Genomic DNA, 17,288 nt, shown 5'->3' on the forward strand with positions numbered 1-17,288 from the left:
CGACACAATTTAGATTGACATGGTGCAATAGTTCGACATATTGACTGTCAACCTTAAGTGTGTCGTCCTGCCGACTGCATCCCCTCCGTTACTGCAGGATCACATAAAGGGAACAAAGCAGAATTATTATAAACAGGCACAAAATATATTTTTGATTCTTATATATGTGTTTTTATGGTTTTTATTTTTATTTCCTTGTATGTATTGTCTTAATAAATTGGTTTATGAAAAGAGCAGGACTCCTGAGTCTCCGAAGGTGGAGAGCACATAAAAACTCCAAACAGATGTATCTCTTATTTAAGATATATTATAGATCTTTATATACATCATACTAGTTTAACTATCCTTACTTATAGAAATTCTTAGAAATAATTCTCCATTACCTTCAGGTGTAAATGAAGTCTGGGCTTCAGTTCTCAGGGTGAGCAATGCCGCTCGCCGTGCACTCGCCGTGTTTTTTCGGTGATTCTCCAAGTTTGGAGATTCGCCGTCACGGGACTTTATACACTATTCAATGTGGCTGATACTCGCCGCCCCTCACAGCGAGTATCAGCCAATCCGGCGTATGAGGTGACACCGCAGGGAGCCTGAGGACGGTGCCCCTGCTACAGTAAGGCCGGCAGGGCATGCTGAGCCTTGTAGTTCCCACAGTTCCCACAGCTGGAGAGGCACATTTAGGGTATATCAGTGAGGACACAGATCACTGTGTCAGTACATGATACAGAATAACACATGTAAAGGCTGTCGGAGCATGCTGGGCCTTGTAGTTCTTCTACAGCATTCTATATGCCAGGCTGCGTGTCAGTTTACTTTATTGCACGCAGTATAATCATGTAGTTGCAGTTCCTGACCACTGGGGGCGCTGCGGGCTCTCCTGCTTTCCCCCTCCAGCCCCGCCCACAGACCGCGCCGTCACCGCCCCACGCAGGCCCCGCCTCCCCCGCTGCCACATTCTGCGGTGACGTCAACGGGAGCCGCCATCTTGGCTGAGCATCCTGCAGCCGCCGCCTCCTCCTCCTCCGCAGCGCAGGACCGGAGACCGCACCGGGGGGGAGAGCGGGGCCTGATGAGCCTAGTCCGGGCCGGCAGATAGCCCTCCCCCGCCCGCCCAGCGTGTGATTCCCTGCCCTCCCTCAAGCCCAGCACAGGATGAGCTCCGTCACCCAGCGCAACTCCGGCCTAGTGCAGCGCCGCACCGAGGCCTCCCGCAGCGATCGGGAGAGGGCGGCCGAGGGGCCGGACGGGGACAGGGACCGGGAGGAGCAGGAGGATGAGGACAGGGCCGGGGACAAGGAGGCCAGGCTCACCCTCATGGAGGAGGTGCTGCTGCTGGGGCTCAAGGACAGGGAGGTGAGGGTGCTTGTTGTTGTTCTGTATTGTGTGATAGTGTTACTGGTGTCATTACATTATATGGGGCAGGATATCGTTTTTGGTATTGGTGGCGACCTACAGTAAGTGTATGCTGCAGGGAGGTGATGATGGCACGGGGCACCATTATATAATGTTATTGGTGGCATCCATAGTGTATGCTGCAAGCAGAGAGGTGATGATGGCACTGGGCAGCATTATATAATGTTATTATTGGTGGCATATAGTGTATGCTGCAGGCAGAGAGGTGATTATGGCACCGGGCACCATTATATAATGTTATTGGTGGCATCCATAGTTTATGCTGCAGGCAGAGAGGTGATTATGGCACCGGGCACCATTGTATAATGTTATTGGTGGCATATAGTGTATGCTGCAGGGAGGTGATGATGAACCGGGCACCATTATATAATGTTATTGGTGGCATCCATAGTGTATGCTGCAGGGAGGTGATGATGGCACTGGGCACCATTATATAATGTTATTGGTGGCATCCATAGTGTATGCTGTAGGCGGGGAGGTGATGATTTCTCTGGGCACAATTATATAATGTTATTATTGGTGGCATATAGTGTTTGCTGCAGGTAGGGAGGTGATGATGGCACTGGGCACCATTCTATAATGTTATTGGTGGCATATAGTGTATGCTGCAGGCAGAGAGGTGATGATGGCACTGGGCAGCATTATATAATGTTATTGGTGGCATCCATAGTGTATGCTGCAGGCAGGGAGGTGATGATGGCACCGGGCACCATTATATAATGTTATTGGTGGCATATAGTGTTTGCTGCAGGCAGAGAGGTGATGATGGCACTGGGCACCATTATATTATGTTATTGGTGGCATCCATAGTGTATGCTGCAGGCAGAGAGGTGGTGATGATGGCACTGGGCACCATTATATAATGTTATTGGTGGCAGCCATAGTGTATGCTGCAGGCAAAGAGGTAATGATGGCACTGGGCACAGTTATATAATGTTATTATTGGTGGCATATAGTGTATGCTGCAGGTAGGGAGGTGATGATGGCACTGGGCACCATTCTATAATGTTATTGGTGGCATATAGTGTATGCTGCAGGCAGAGAGGTGATGATGGCACTGGGCAGCATTATATAATGTTATTGGTGGCATCCATAGTGTATGCTGCAGGCAGAGAGGTGATGATGGCACCGGGCACCATTATATAATGTTATTGGTGGCATATAGTGTTTGCTGCAGGCAGAGAGGTGATGATGGCACTGGGCACCATTATATTATGTTATTGGTGGCATCCATAGTGTATGCTGCAGGCAGAGAGGTGATGATGGCACTGGGCACCATTATATAATGTTATTGGTGGCAGCCATAGTGTATGCTGCAGGCAAAGAGGTGATGATGGCACTGGGCACCATTATATAATGTTATTGGTGGCATCCATAGTGTATTCTGCAGGCAGAGAGGTTATGGCACCGGGCACCATTCTATAATGTTATTGGTGGCATCCATAGTGTATGCTGCAGGGCAGGTAGGTGATGATGGCACTGGGCGCCATTATATAATGTTATTATTGGTATTGGTGGCATCCATAGAGTAGGGAACATTGGCCATTAGTATATAGGGTTCCCTGTTCCATGTTGTGTGTTATTATGAGGATACTCCGAATTATTATTCAGTAGTATTAGCAGCGTCCTTACTGGGACCCCAGGACTAGGAGGTGGTGGGAGCATTGGGTATTATTGTCCTTTCCAACCCTCAGGTGTCCCCATCGGGTCATGTAGTTAATTTTAGGATTTCTGTCTGTAGAAACCAGTTGGATACCCTCTAAATCGGAATGTGTAAAGAAATCCATTAAACATGGCCTGTTAAGGGTACATGAGAGCTATATAATTAGGTTTCATGTTATTTTATGTTCTTATTGGTCCAGGGTCAGAATATGGGGTTCTCTGAGGTCAGCGAACCTAAAGTGCTTCAGATCATCAGGAAACTTGTTTAGAATATTGTGTAAACAATTTTTATTATTAACAGCTTATTATACAGCAACACAATTTGCAAAAAAAACTGGGTACTTAGTGAAAGAGGTAAGAGGGTCCTGCTTGCAAGCTTACAATCAAACTTCTTACTAATGTAAAATGTAAGGTCCGTGAACACTGCACAAAACTTAATGACCTGTGGGTAAATACTGAACGATGTCACTCTGTGGAATACGTAGTCACTGATGATTTAGTCAGATTGGACTGCATGGCCAGTCAGTCAGGTTTATCGTTAAAGATCCGTGGGATCGGATAGCGTTTATGCTTTCCAGAGAATATGGAAGAAACCTTACGCCAGTCCCTGCTCCAGCGGAGCTTACACTCCATATTCCCTACCTTACACACAAACACGTTAATATTTTGTTGAAATATTGTTTTTCACCCTGATTGCGTGCATAATTATGGGATTTAGCTGTCCAAAGTGTTGGGCGGGAAACCATAGCGCCTGCTCACCAGCATGTGGGGCTGCAATCTGAAATGTCCCCTCATTGCGCCCAAACAGAACAACAATTAAATTGCTTTATCAGTCACCATGTAGTGACAGCCATAGGGGGAATGCCAATTGTTTTCTAGAGGTTCAATGTACACATACTTTGTTTAATGCATGTAATTATTTAAAATATTGTAGAAAATTACCTTTTAGGCTATAGGGGGTTATCCTATTACCCTCCGTTAAAACATTGGGGGTGTTAAATGGGCATTTTTATGCTATTTTTAACAACTGGTTGGCTAATTGTTTTTTCAAGTCATTGCAAAGTTGCTTGTTTTCACCCAGCCGCAGCAAACAAGGCAGGTAAAGCCATACCCAGTAAAGACTCTGCTCGTGCCAGCTTATCAGGGTTAATTAGTCCCGGGGAGCCTCAATCAGCAATCAAGTGTAATAGGATATCACCCTAAGTGTGTCCAAGGTGCATATGAAACATGCATGTGTTCTGTGATTACACTTGTCTCATCCCTAAGATACCTCCTTATAGTACACACACATTCCACTTATACCGCTTTCACATCGCAAACGCCGGGTGGCACCCTGGAAATGGCCGCTGGTGCGTCCTGGAAGCCACCCAGCATTTGCGATGTAAGGTCCCCCACAGCCGGGTCTATTTATGAAGATTTAATAGTGGCCGGTGTTCCTTGTACAGCTTTGCTGTTGGGTTAGTCTTGTTATTTAGTAATTGAAGATCGCTCTCCCCTCCTGTGAGTAGAAACAAGAAACCTCCTAAACTGCTAGATGTGATGAACGTAATGTAATTGTTGGCTTGTCTGTCTGTGCAGGGTGATAGCAACCACCCTGCTGAGATATCTGATGTCCAGCCAGTTACCCTCTGGTTTGGGGTTTAGCCATTGGCCCATTGCCCCCTTGTGCCACATAGTCCCTAAAGGTGCCCATACACGTTACAATTACTGCATGCGTTTTAGACTAGATTGTATGCAATGCCATCTGAACCTAGTTCAAAAAGTATGTGCAGCACATACTTAATGAGCTGTGTGATGGGGCTGTGCTGCGCATTGCACCTGAAAAACGCACCTTCAGTCTGGCTGTGTCATGGATGAAGTGACGTCTCAGGGTGGAAGGAATGGAGTCCCAGTGGTGGAGCGCTACGTACGCCTTAGTCATAATCACTGTACTGCTAACTTTCTTACTGATATATAGTTCTGCCAGGTACAGATCTTACAGCAAGAAACTGAAGACAATAGAACTAGAGAACACTGTGGCTACGGTTTAATGGGCCCCACACACAGGCGGATATTCAGACGTTTTCTGAGAGATTTTACTAAATCACTAAAAAAATGCCTGAAACTGCATGTAAGTCACTGTGTTTGTTTAGACCACACAGCGACTTACAGTAAATGCGTGGCCACACTGGTCTGAATCAGGCGGTGATTAATAACCTGCACGCAGGTTATTAATCGGTCGGGGCCAGTGTTCTCATCGGAGAATAGTGACCCTGACACCTCGCTCAGCACACAGCGCTCTGTAGCGCTGTGTACTGAGAGAGACCGAAGTAGCTTCCCTCAGAACGCTTGTCGGCCTGTGTGTAGGGCCCTTAAGTCCCTGTCTGTTCTGTGTGTGTGATCAGAGGGACAGATTACCTAGCTTTAAATATTAAGCCCCATATACAATGCTATCCTGTCCGATATAGTTAGCAAGTGGTCAAATTCAGTGTATACACTGCACAATATTGGTAAAGAATGTAATTCGGTGACATCCGGGACCCACTGAACATTTGGGCCGTGGCTATATAGCCAAAATATACCGGCAAGCAAGTTTGAGAGTACGCATTAGACGATATTTTAAAATATTGCTCAGAAGGCCCTTTCTGAGGGATATCTTGTATCCTTTATTGGGTATGGGGCTTTAGATTAGAATGTACCTATGTGGGAGCGCTGTGTTGGATAAGCAGCTGGGATTGGCGGGGTTTTAGGGGGCATTTATGAAATGCAGTGATTAGATGCTGTACTCAAAAGGATGCGAAGCAACATGCTAAGCTGTGAAAGAAGCAGAAATATACTGCCTGAGTGATGGCGTTCTGATTTGTGTGCAAAGAGAATGGGCGGAGCTTACCGCGGTCTTATCAATTGAAGACCGATAACGTCCTCTGTACCCATGTGGGTATGGGGAAATCCTAACAGGGCGGGGGTGTAGCATGCAAATGAAATCATTTTCTCCTCAGTAATCTCTGAATTAAGAAAAGCTGTGATAAAAAAAACTCAGTTCATTAGAGGTGAGCGCTAATAAAGGGCTTTTTCTCTTTTTATGAATGGAGCCCTATATACTGCATTTTGGTGTACGTTCCTAGTGGTCTAATGGCTGGGGGGAGACTCCAGTTTCATCAGCTGAATGAATATTGGCAATACTGACTGGTTTTCCAGTGCGGGAATGTGCGATGCAGAAGGGCAGCCCAGTACATTGCAGATATTACCTGAGAGGGCAGGGGTGATGTATTCCCATCCATGTTCCATCCGGTACCCGTCATACAGCTAGGGAGTATTCAGCATCTGTATGCCAACAGCTGGATCTGATCACTACAATGTGTAGTCATAGGACTAGAACGGTCTCCTCTTCCCCGGCTTCTCATTCTAGTTCATTCTTTCTGACAAAATCCTTCTTAGATGGACAAAACCATGTGCACTGCGGGTGGGGCAGATGTAACTTGTGCAGAGAGAATTAGATTTGGGTGGGGTTTTTCTTCAAAGTGAGATCTATATTGCAGTGTAAAATAAAGCAGTCAGTATTTTCCCTGCACAGAAACAAAATAACTCACCCAAATCTAATTCTATCTGCACATGTTACATCTGCCCCCCCTGCAGTGCACATGATTTTGTCAGAAAAAATGAACTAGAATAAACCCCTGTATTTGGCTACATCTTGTGTGAATTGTGGATGCAGAGTTGGCTTTTCCTTTTAGTCCATTTAATAAAGCGTGGGGAGCCCTGATATACTTATGTATTAACGTCATCTCCAGTTTACGTTTGTGTAGCAAGGCCTTACATGGAGCTACTCGTGGCTGTGTATGTAGGAAGTGGTACCTGTGAACACAGAGGGAAGTAGAGTGTCTCGGGGCCAGCGGCACACTGGGTGCTGGTGATGGCTCTTCTGAGGAATGAGAGGATTAACTACCGGTTGGGTGTGTACTGAATAGGTCACCATGAGCATATGATTGCAGCTGGATCCAGTGTTAATGCCCCGTTCTCATTGCTTCACCTCAGGTCACCCTAGGATTGATGACGCACTGTCAGCAACATCAAGCGCACACACGAGGCGCTATTCCTCATTCCGACCAGTCGGAATCTGCAAAATTGTTACAGATCTCGTCTGTGTACCCAGCTTTGTGCTTTAAAATCTCTTGAACTGTAATATAATTAATACTATTTAAAATACTACAGACTAACAAATTGCATCATTGATGTATATAGTGCCAGCGGGTAGCAGTCAATTTACCGACACTCGTTATGCCTGTTCGACATAGTCAAAATGCTGACATTTAACATGCCGACTTGTCGACCTGAGATTTTAAGGGATTTTAGCCCAGAAACAGAATTGTTTATACATTACCATCCCAGTGGTCCTGGAGGGGGAATATAATAGTGTGCCAAGCGCAGCGAGGCACCATGCCCGGAACATGGCATAGACACGAAAAAACCACGGAAACACATGTCAGCATTTTGACTGTCGTCAATTGAACATGTTGGTATATTGACCGTGTTGGTTTTTGACTGTCTGTATAATGGCCGCCGGTAAAATGTCGAGAAATCGTACTGAACCCGTGCTGGCATATTTCTTAGTGCTGTACAAGTCGTAGTATTCGTCTGTTGTGTGATATGGTTTGTGTCCATTTCCAACCATGAAATCAGTGTGAAGCAAATGTCCTGACAGGAATATCTTGGCATCCTCCTGAGTTTTTGGATGGTGTTTACCCCTATACACAGTACTAGGCTGGTCAGCTGTACATGTGTCTTTGTCACTACCTCTGCCACGTCTGTTATTTACTTGGAGTTCATTGAAAAAACTTTACTTGTTCTCTATGTAAATGAACTCCTGTTGCCTAAGTAAATATTAGAGGCTCCTCACAGCCCTGTCTGTAACTCATTCCTAACAGAAGCAGGCAGGAGGCTTGAAGTAAAGTCAGTGGAAGAAACAACATCCGTATTGATATTGACTATTCCTGCCGGTACCGACAGCAATGCTACCGGTACCGACAGCATCGGAGGGTGTCAGATCCTACTTTTCGGATCTGTTTTGTTGGAAATGGCCGTGGATTCTCAAATTCGTGTAAATTTTTGCAGATTCCAGGACTTTCCGGCACTTGGCTGTCGGTACATTGAATACCAACAGTCAAATTCGAGTCGGAAGCCGGCAAAAACTTCTGGGATTCCGATGGCCAGGGCGTTTCGACAGTTAGAATCTTGGAATGAATTGCCCCCTTTTATCTTTCTCCAAGGTTTCATTAATTCTCTCCAATAAATCTATTTGTCATGTTTTATTTGATGCTCTTCAATGGGGGTCTTCAGGGCAACACATAACCGCTATACTGATCCCTTACTTAATAGATACTAACCACTTATTTCTGTGGTTTATTATTAATAAAAAAATGTTATTAAGGCATCGAGTGCCAGGTTTACAAACCACATAAAACAATTGTTTTTACAAGCCGTAACAATACATTATGATACAGATGGCGCCGTTGTCATTCAGCCTAACAATGCGCTGTCTGCCCACCTGGATACGCGCTGTCCGATCTGCATAAACCATATGCACGATAACGTTATTGGTAACGAAATTGTGCATATTGCTCGGTGTACTATATCGATGTGCACTTTCGTGGATTGTTAACCGTAACCCTGATTGGCTGAACTTGCAGTCCAATCTGACTATATTATCAGTGATTGTATGTTCGCCGGGGGACCCGGTGATTAGGGTGGCCAATCCCGGGATCGGCGGGATCCCGGGATTTGGCCTCAAAAACGCCGGGATTGGAGTTTCCAATCCCGGGATTTCATGCGCAGTCTAATGCTGGCCAGCGTCTGAGCGAGTGCTCAGACTCTGCTCGGCTACTCCCGTCCCGGCAGTGCAGCTCTGCGCAGATGACAAGGTCACGCTACGCAGGCCGCACAGCGTGCTGCCTGCCCTCCCACCCTGACTAACTTCTGGCTTCCCGACACCACCCGCCCGGCACCCGTCTTCACTGCGTGCCCGCCCACCGGCTCCTGGCTTCGCCCGCCCAGCTTCACCACCCGCCCTCCCGGTCGCACCATAAGTTAATATGCGGGGTGTCCACAGAGGGTTTTTCTACTAGGGAAGCGAATCCCGGGATTGGGCATTTTTCAATCCCGATTTCCGGGATTGGAAAAATGCCCCGTGATTGGCATCCCTACCGGTGATGTCACTGAACAATATCGTTAAGTGTTGAACAATCACTACAAACCATGTACCTAGTACATGATGGGGGTAGGCAACCTGTGGAAGCCCAACCCAGATACCAGCATGCCCTGGCACCATTTTGAAATGACTAAAACTGTGGCAGGACATGCTGGGATGTGTAGTTCCACAGCGGCTGGAGGCCTGCGTGTTAAATGCCCCTGCACTACTGCAATCACAATGTATGTTAGAAAGGTATGTTAAGAAATGATTAGGGTTAAATCATTTGGGCGCTCTGCCTGACTCTTTGTACATGCTGCCCAGCATATTGGACATTGCTGCCTAAATGCATATTGAGAACAAATGAGCATTTTTAGCGGTTCAGTGACTGTTGCTAACAGAGGGCGGGCTTTATGTTGCATAGCGACGGGCTGCGGAGAGCCATGCCCCAGACTCATGGATCCAGCTAGGTTACCTGTAGCATGTGACTTGTCTGGTGGAATGCTGAGGTTTTACTGGTGTTACATGGCTTCATGTGATCCCTGCTACCCATTGTTCTGACGATCTGGAGGTGACCAGGTTGTCATGAGAGCGTTCTGATGTATTCCTGGTCTTCAGCAGATTTCCCAGGGTAGCAGTGGCCCGCCAGTGGGGTCTTTCTAGTGGGAGAACAATTGGAGAGCGAATGCATTTACTATGGAAACTTGCTATTTAGCACCACATTCCTCAGTAATCACGCTTTTCCCTTGCTGACACTCTGGTGGAGGGTGGGTGAGAGAGGAGTAGATGTTCCGTGAGGAGGCGTTTCCATTAGGTGTGAGCCACAATTGGGAAATGGTTCATTAAAGGCTACAAGGCCTCCATGAAGTGAGGATCTTGCCTATTTATTGTATTTATTACCAGTTTCTTATATAGCGCGCACATATTCCGTAGCGCTGTACAGAGAATAGTTGAACATTCACATCAGTCCCTGCCCCGGTGGAGCTTACAATCTATATTCCCTACCACATGAATTTATGAGCGGAGTATAGGTTTGCCCAGTAATAATGATGTTCCTACAATGGGATTATCTAAATGCCCACACACACTAATGCCAGCTGAGCTGTGTTCAGCTCAAAGCCGCCTAGTGTGTATGGCCGAGTGGTGATGCGCCGGCCAGGGTGAGTGAATGGCTTCCCATAGTGTCCTACTATGGATAGTCGTTCACCCCCTTGATAATAGCTGTGTATGCATTTTTTTTTATTTTTTTTTTCCAATGTACAACTTCATTGTTGGCCATACAAGCTGAGTGTTTACACACCCAAATTATTTATTAGTCACAATTGAATTGGTAACAATTCAGTTGTGTTTGGGTGCCCATGCATGTTGTACCCGGGCCGTGTAAAAATGGCCTGGGTACATGGTGGTCCAGGACAATTCAAATGTATTTATGGTAAATGTACTGTAATGCATTAGATTTCTGGTCCCCGCGCTTTGAGTAACACACCCCATTGGTGCCAGGGGCTTGTGGAAAATCATTTTTATCCAGTGCTATCCTATTACTGAACATTGGACAGGCCGTTGTTTTTACTGTATACATAAGTGTCCGAGTATATTCCAGCACGTTGGTCATTTTAATGTACGGTCTATGTTCAAACATTGTCCTTAGGCCACAAATGAATAAAAAAAGGGATCTGTAATTGAATAGCCTTGGGCGTAACAGGCAGAGGCCACCACACTTCTCAGCATGGTGGCTGCAGACATGAATTAAGTCTATTAGGAATGTAGCCCATTCCTGTATTAATCGTGATCCATATTTAATAGTTACAGTGGAAATGAGTTGGGCCTGACCCATTATCTCGTCATCTACTGACGTTCTCTATTATAGTGCGTTCTGCGGTGTAAAAAGCAGGTAATAACACTGTATAAAGAGCTGCCCATGACCGAGGGTCTGTCTTCTCTTCCAGGGCTATACGTCCTTCTGGAATGACTGTATCTCGGCTGGCCTACGCGGGTGCATGCTCATCGAGCTGGCGTTTAGAGGACGGATTACCCTGGAGGCTGGTGGAATGAGGCGTAAAAGTCTCCTTGCGAGAAAGGTATGAATAGGAAACTGTAACCTACTCCTCTGTAGATGCTGCACGGCGTGATCCGCCCCAGCCACCCTGTCTGTTCACCTGTGCGGCCTCTGCCAAATCTAATACCATTGACCTGAAGCCTGTATGCATTGTTCAGTCCTTGCTCGGATAGCATTCTGCTGAAATGTTTTTGGCTTTATTTGGAGTGCACCTTACAGTTCACTTATACCCCTTTCAGACATATGCGAAGACCCCAGGTTTTTTCATATAATCATGCATCAACCTGGGACTAGTGTATGTCTGAAAGGGTCTACATGGGATTTCACTCCCGAATCCCAAGCACCCGCAATTCAAAATCCCAGGATTGAAACCGGGAGTGAAATACCAGGTATTATGGGGCAGATGTACAGTATTAAGCCTTAACAAGAGATAAATGTAAAGGTGCATACACACGTACAGATTTTCTGTCTGATCAATCTGGTGGGAACAAAAACCTGGAAATGTATGGGAGCATACGACAATCAAAAAATTCCACCCAAATGCAGGGGGGAAAAATATATGCTTTGATAAATTTGTTCTATCAGAACGATGAAACAATTTGTCTGACTGATCACTGTCTGTTTTCAAGTGTTTGGGAACAATTTTTTGATTGTCAGTTGCTCCCATACATTTCCAGGTTTTTGTTCCCTCCAGATAGATCAGAAAGAAAATCTGTATGTGTGTACGCACCTTTAGGGTGATAAGGAGAGATAAACGTCCAGCCAATCAGCTCCTTACTGACATTTTTTTCAAACACATCCTGTAACATGGCAGTTAGCAGGTGATTGGCTGGACATTTATCTCTTTATCCACCCTTGCATTTATCTCTTGATAAGGCTTGATACATCTGCCCCAATATCTGGAAGGGGTTTTATATTGGAGGGTGATTTTAAGTTTTAAAAATAAAAAAAGCCCCATGGGGCATCGCTAAAAAATTAAGACCACCAAAGTTCTCTCTATATCAAATACAACAGTCAAACGGTGATGCCTGGCGCTAGGCTCAATTTCTCAAAGAAGTTCCACCTTAGCGATTGCAGGGAATCGCACATAGGATTTTTTGTATACAACGTAGTACATTATTTTGTGGAAAAAAATAAATAAAACAAATGGTCCACGATGTCTTAATTTATGCAAAAATCAGGGCAGGGTGTGAGGGTAGGTATCAGAATACCAACAGAGGTGCGTTCCCGTGCTCACACTAGGATCAATAAAGACGTGTATCAAGGTATCTTTAACTGGAGTCACCACATGTCTCCAATACCAAAGACAATACCATGTAGTGCGTCATACAGGTGTCACATTTGTACTGTACTTACACGGACGTATAGAGAAATGCTTGTATAAAGGTTTATTTGGATTCCTATAGTCCCTTCATAATTTGCTGTCCCTCATAGGGCATATAGGGTCATGCAATAAAGATTGTCTGACTCCGTATTCAAAGCCAGTACAATATGAAACCCAGCACATATATTAAAGGCATGTTTGTTAAACAAGATGTAAATAAAGGTGGGTCACCTGGGCGCCGATGTAATGGCCTGATACCATGGTCCCAGGGTGTTCCCAAAGCTAGATGTCAAACTGTGTGGCGGATAAAGTACAGCCGCTCTCTCCCAACGTGTTTTGACCGCTACTGAACAATGGTGCTACTTATAGGATGGCGGTGACTAAACCCAATATCTAACTACCGGTTTCCAAAGTCACTCGGGGGCGACCTCAAGTTGAGGCCGTAATGAGGAATATAACAATGGGTAAATTACCAATTCTACAGACCCAAATTAGCCACCCGCCTTCCGGCAGAAGCCACGGCTAGTGCAAATTAGTTGGGAGCCGTCTGCGAAAGTTGTAGCCATACCGGAAGTCAGCACGGCCAACAGGATCACGTATGTCTCGGACAGAGGCCCTCTAACACACCATGAGGGGATGATGTGGTGGTATTGGGGCATCTAGAAGAAGGGCGGCTCCTAAATCAAAAATTTACCTGTACTTGACTAGATCACGACTGCAAAATAATAACAAATAAAACTTATACCATTATCCAATAAAATTGTCCAATGTTGGATTAAACCTCTGATTAACTAGAGTGAAACGAGCTACGCTATTTTGGGGTCCATGTCTACATTGACACCAAAATACGTGAAAAATTCATGTTTACCTTTTTCATATCGACCCTTTGCATGTGTTGACATGTTGGCCTTGTGGACCTTTTGCCTGTGGTCACCTATTCCATGCCGACATCTTTGGTGTCGACCCATTGACTCTACGTAGGTGCATTAGACCTTTCAATTCACACCCCAAGATCCATAGTGTTTCGGCAACTGAGATTTGGCACATTTTGGTAAGCGTTCGAATGTTTGTCCTCGGTATAACACACGTCTAGTCTCCTTGTTGAGGATTGTTACAGAAAAGAGACAAGAGTGTGACATCTTACCTTTCAGATAACAAGTTTATATACAATACCGACTGTCTTGTGGTTTTTTTATCTTGTTGAAGGTTATCTGTAAATCCGACGCACCGACCGGAGATGTCATGCTCGATGAAGCCCTAAAACACATAAAGGAAACTCCTGCCCCGGAGACCGTGCAGAGCTGGATAGAACTCCTCAGCGGTACGTCTGCTATCGGTGTAGTGTTATAGGACCTTATTCTGGTCTGTTCGCAGCTAGTCCGTGTTCACACGGGGACCGATGTTTTTTCTTAGTGAGGTGCATAGTGTGGAGATGTTCGCCGGGTGCATGCAGCCAACATAGCAAGGGGCACCCGGGCAGCCGCATTACCATATGGGTGCACCTTTCACATCTTTCGATTGTCCGCGACCATCGAAGGATGTGGGTATTCTCCGCAGCATGCGAACGGATGTTTATGTTAATCATCCATTTGCAGCCTGTGCATGGGAACACACGCTGCGAGGGGGGGTGGGTGGCCCGGCATTTGCCGGGCTGGGTTTGGAAGACTCGCAGGGCTGCAAGCCTTGTGAATCAACCACAATAACCCCCATAGTATGTAGCTGTCCGGACTTGCTGTGTCCGTGTTTCCATCCTGGCCCTAATCTAAACTGAAACGCGTCATCTGTGTGCGAGCTGTACAGTTCTTTTGTCAAAGACGTCTTTCTCATTCCTTTTCTGCATTAAAAAAATATGATTTCATATTTCAGGTGAGACCTGGAACCCGCTGAAGCTCCACTTCCAGCTCCGAAATGTGCGAGAACGCTTGGCCAAGAACCTAGTGGAAAAAGGCGTCCTGACCACCGAAAAGCAAAACTTCCTCCTGTTCGACATGACCACGCACCCGCTCACCAATAACAACATCAAGCAGCGCCTCATCAAGAAGGTGCAGGAAGCGGTACTTGACAAATGGGTGAAGGATCCTCATCGCATGGACAAGCGTGCGCTGGCCCTCATCTACCTAGCCCATTCTTCCGACGTCATCGAGAACGCCTTCGCCCCGCTCCTGGACGACCAGTATGACTTGGCCATGAAGAGAGTCCGACAGCTGCTCGATCTGGACCCGGAAGTCGAGGCCACCAAGGCAAATGCTAACGAGATTCTTTGGGCCGTGGTGGCCACCTTTACAAAATAAACGGAGAGGACGGCAGCGTTCATTCTACCTAAAACCAGTTGTTTCCGCTCGACATTCTCAGTAATTTTACCTTTTTACTTTGACTCGCCTCAGAAAGACGTCGAATTGTGTCTATGCAGGAGCGAGTTGGTACGAGACGAGCTTCCTGTTGAGTGAGTGACATGATCTTCTTGCCATATTGGCATTCCACTACTCCTTAAACAACAACCTGTTTAGACGTAGGTTTATTTCTGTTAGTTTGTAGCGAGACACCTGGATGCACACCGGAATTTGCTTCGCCTAGAATTCCCGCATGGTGGTTTACAGTTCTGCAGAGTTGTCGCAGAAAGGCCTTTACGTCACCAAAGTTTAATTCGCTTCTGTCCCCTTTTCTTCGCTTTGTACACTTGTTACTTGTACTGAAAAACATTTTAACTGCTATTTTTTATTTTATTTTTTCAAATTTTTTTTTTTTCCTTTCATTTTTTCGCAGCTCAGCCGGCCGTCATTGTTCTGTAAATTTACTGTAAACATCATTTTTAAACCTAAGCGTTTCTGTAGTGTATGCGGAAGGACACGTCTGTTTTTTCTTTTTTTTGGGGGGGGGGAGCCAATTTGGGATGGGGGAACATTCCATTAAATAGTGTAAATAGTTGCTGTTGTATAGAGAAAAAGTCCTAAGTATTTTGGTTGTACAACCCAACGTCTATAGCACATTTCAAGCTCTGATAGTAAGGGAGACCAGTGAAATCCTAGTCATCTGTGACCTACACTCGCTGCGCTACATGTGTCATTTTTACGTGTTCGCGTGTACAGTAAGCAACATCGTCATATATATTTGTCATCAATTTGTCTTTCTTTTTGAGTGCATTTTTTATTTTATTTTTTATTTCTTTTGTGCGTTTCATATAGGTCCTTGTGCTTGCTTAGCACTGTCCTCCTGTATAGGCTTAAACACAGATTTTTAGTCCTATAAACGCATGCGCATTTTTTTGCAACTGCAGATTTCGCTGTAACCTGGCAATTTTACACTAATTAAAATATAGATATCTATATTTTGAACACTAATGTTTGCGATCAGTGTTTCCTGTTACATTTTCTCCATACCGTTTTCCCTGTTCATGAGACATTACGTTAATGCTAAATCATCCCTCCGCTGCCAGCGGGACCTGTACGTGTAGTCACAGGAACAGCAGAGGATTGGCACGGGGGCTTTTTCAAAGATTAAACATTAACGGAGAGCAAAAAAAATGAGGTCGTAGCGATTGTTGCAATGATCAGATTCCCTCTGTATACTAGCTTTTTATTATACAGTAAATAAACTATGATCTTTAAAGTGCCTGAAACTTCAGATCTTTGTGTCTTTTATCCTGCCAAAGGTCCATTCGAATGTTACTGGTTTACATTGTGTCCGTTTCCGATGCATGACGGAGGCTGCTCATCTCAGGGGCGCTGCGTGGTTTACACTAAGGCGAGGCGGACCTGGACCGTACGGAGCAGTAACCTCTGAGGCGCAATGTAGGGTTGCCTAAAGCAGGTATGTCTAAACTATGGCTTTCCAGCTTTTGTGAAACTACAAGTCACATCATGCCTTGCCACAGTTTTGCTATTAGGGAATGCTAATTCTATGGCAAGGAATGCTGGGATGTGTAGTTTCACAACAGCTGGAGGGCCACAGTTTGGACATGCCTGGTCTAAAGCCTAGTGGATACATTTTCTTTGTACAGAAATGTGTGTTGTAATATTGGTAATATAAGGTGGCCTATGAAGACAAATTACCGGGTTATGGAGATGTCCTGCGCAGCTTCATGCATGGATGTACATAACTACCCCGCCATGTTTAATCCGTGCTATGCAGAAAGGGGATACGGTCGACACGGCTTGTTGACACATGAAATAGGTCTGAAGGTTGACATGGTTTTTTTTGCTTTTTTCTTTTTATTTCATACTCTACCATCCACTAGGGCAGGCCTGGCCAACCTATGGCTCTCAAGCTGTTTTGAAACTACAAGTATCAGTATGCTCTGCCACAATTTTTCTATATGCTAAAACTGTGGCAAGGCATGCTGGGATGTGTAGTTTCACAACATCTGGAGAGTCACAGGTCGGCCAGGCTTGCGCTAGGTCGTGGAGGGAGAATATAATAGTGTGCCAAGCGCATGGTGAGTGCAGCGGGACACTGATACGGTGTCAATGTCGGCTTGCGTGGACAAAAAACTGCGAAAAACTCATGTCAACATTTTGACAATGCTTGTTGACCTTAGCCATGTCGACCTTTAGTCGACTCTATGACCTATACCAGGATAAAGACTAATAGGCCCAGGCATGGGGGATGTATCCTAGTGGAGGAAGACTAGCTCCTGGAATGGAGATATTGGCTGATCTGGGCATAGCTCTGTGATC

At 45.5% G+C, this 17,288-nt stretch overlaps 1 protein-coding gene across 1 annotated transcript; it reads left to right on the forward strand.

The window, feature by feature from the left end:
* Positions 1-941: 941 nt before the first annotated feature.
* Positions 942-16,231, forward strand: GOLPH3 (golgi phosphoprotein 3). The gene is made up of 4 exons (XM_083155097.1): positions 942-1,350; positions 11,182-11,313; positions 13,822-13,936; positions 14,482-16,231. The coding sequence occupies exons 1-4, from the start codon at positions 1,150-1,152 to the stop codon at positions 14,904-14,906; spliced, it is 873 nt and encodes a 290-aa protein (XP_083011223.1). The 5' UTR covers positions 942-1,149; the 3' UTR covers positions 14,907-16,231.
* Positions 16,232-17,288: the final 1,057 nt, after the last annotated feature.

This window comes from Crinia signifera, chromosome 1, assembly GCF_055691185.1.
Source record: "Crinia signifera chromosome 1, ASM5569118v1, whole genome shotgun sequence".
Lineage (NCBI taxonomy): Eukaryota > Metazoa > Chordata > Amphibia > Anura > Myobatrachidae > Crinia > Crinia signifera.

Excerpts from the sequence above, each read along its gene's own strand:
- GOLPH3 (XM_083155097.1), top strand. The coding sequence starts at position 1,150 with ATGAGCTCCGTCACCCAGCGCAACTCCGGCCTAGTGCAGCGCCGCACC. Across the intron at positions 11,314-13,821 it reads AAAGTCTCCTTGCGAGAAAG|GTTATCTGTAAATCCGACGC; the intron begins GTATGAATAGGA and ends ATCTTGTTGAAG. Across the intron at positions 13,937-14,481 it reads CTGGATAGAACTCCTCAGCG|GTGAGACCTGGAACCCGCTG; the intron begins GTACGTCTGCTA and ends TTCATATTTCAG.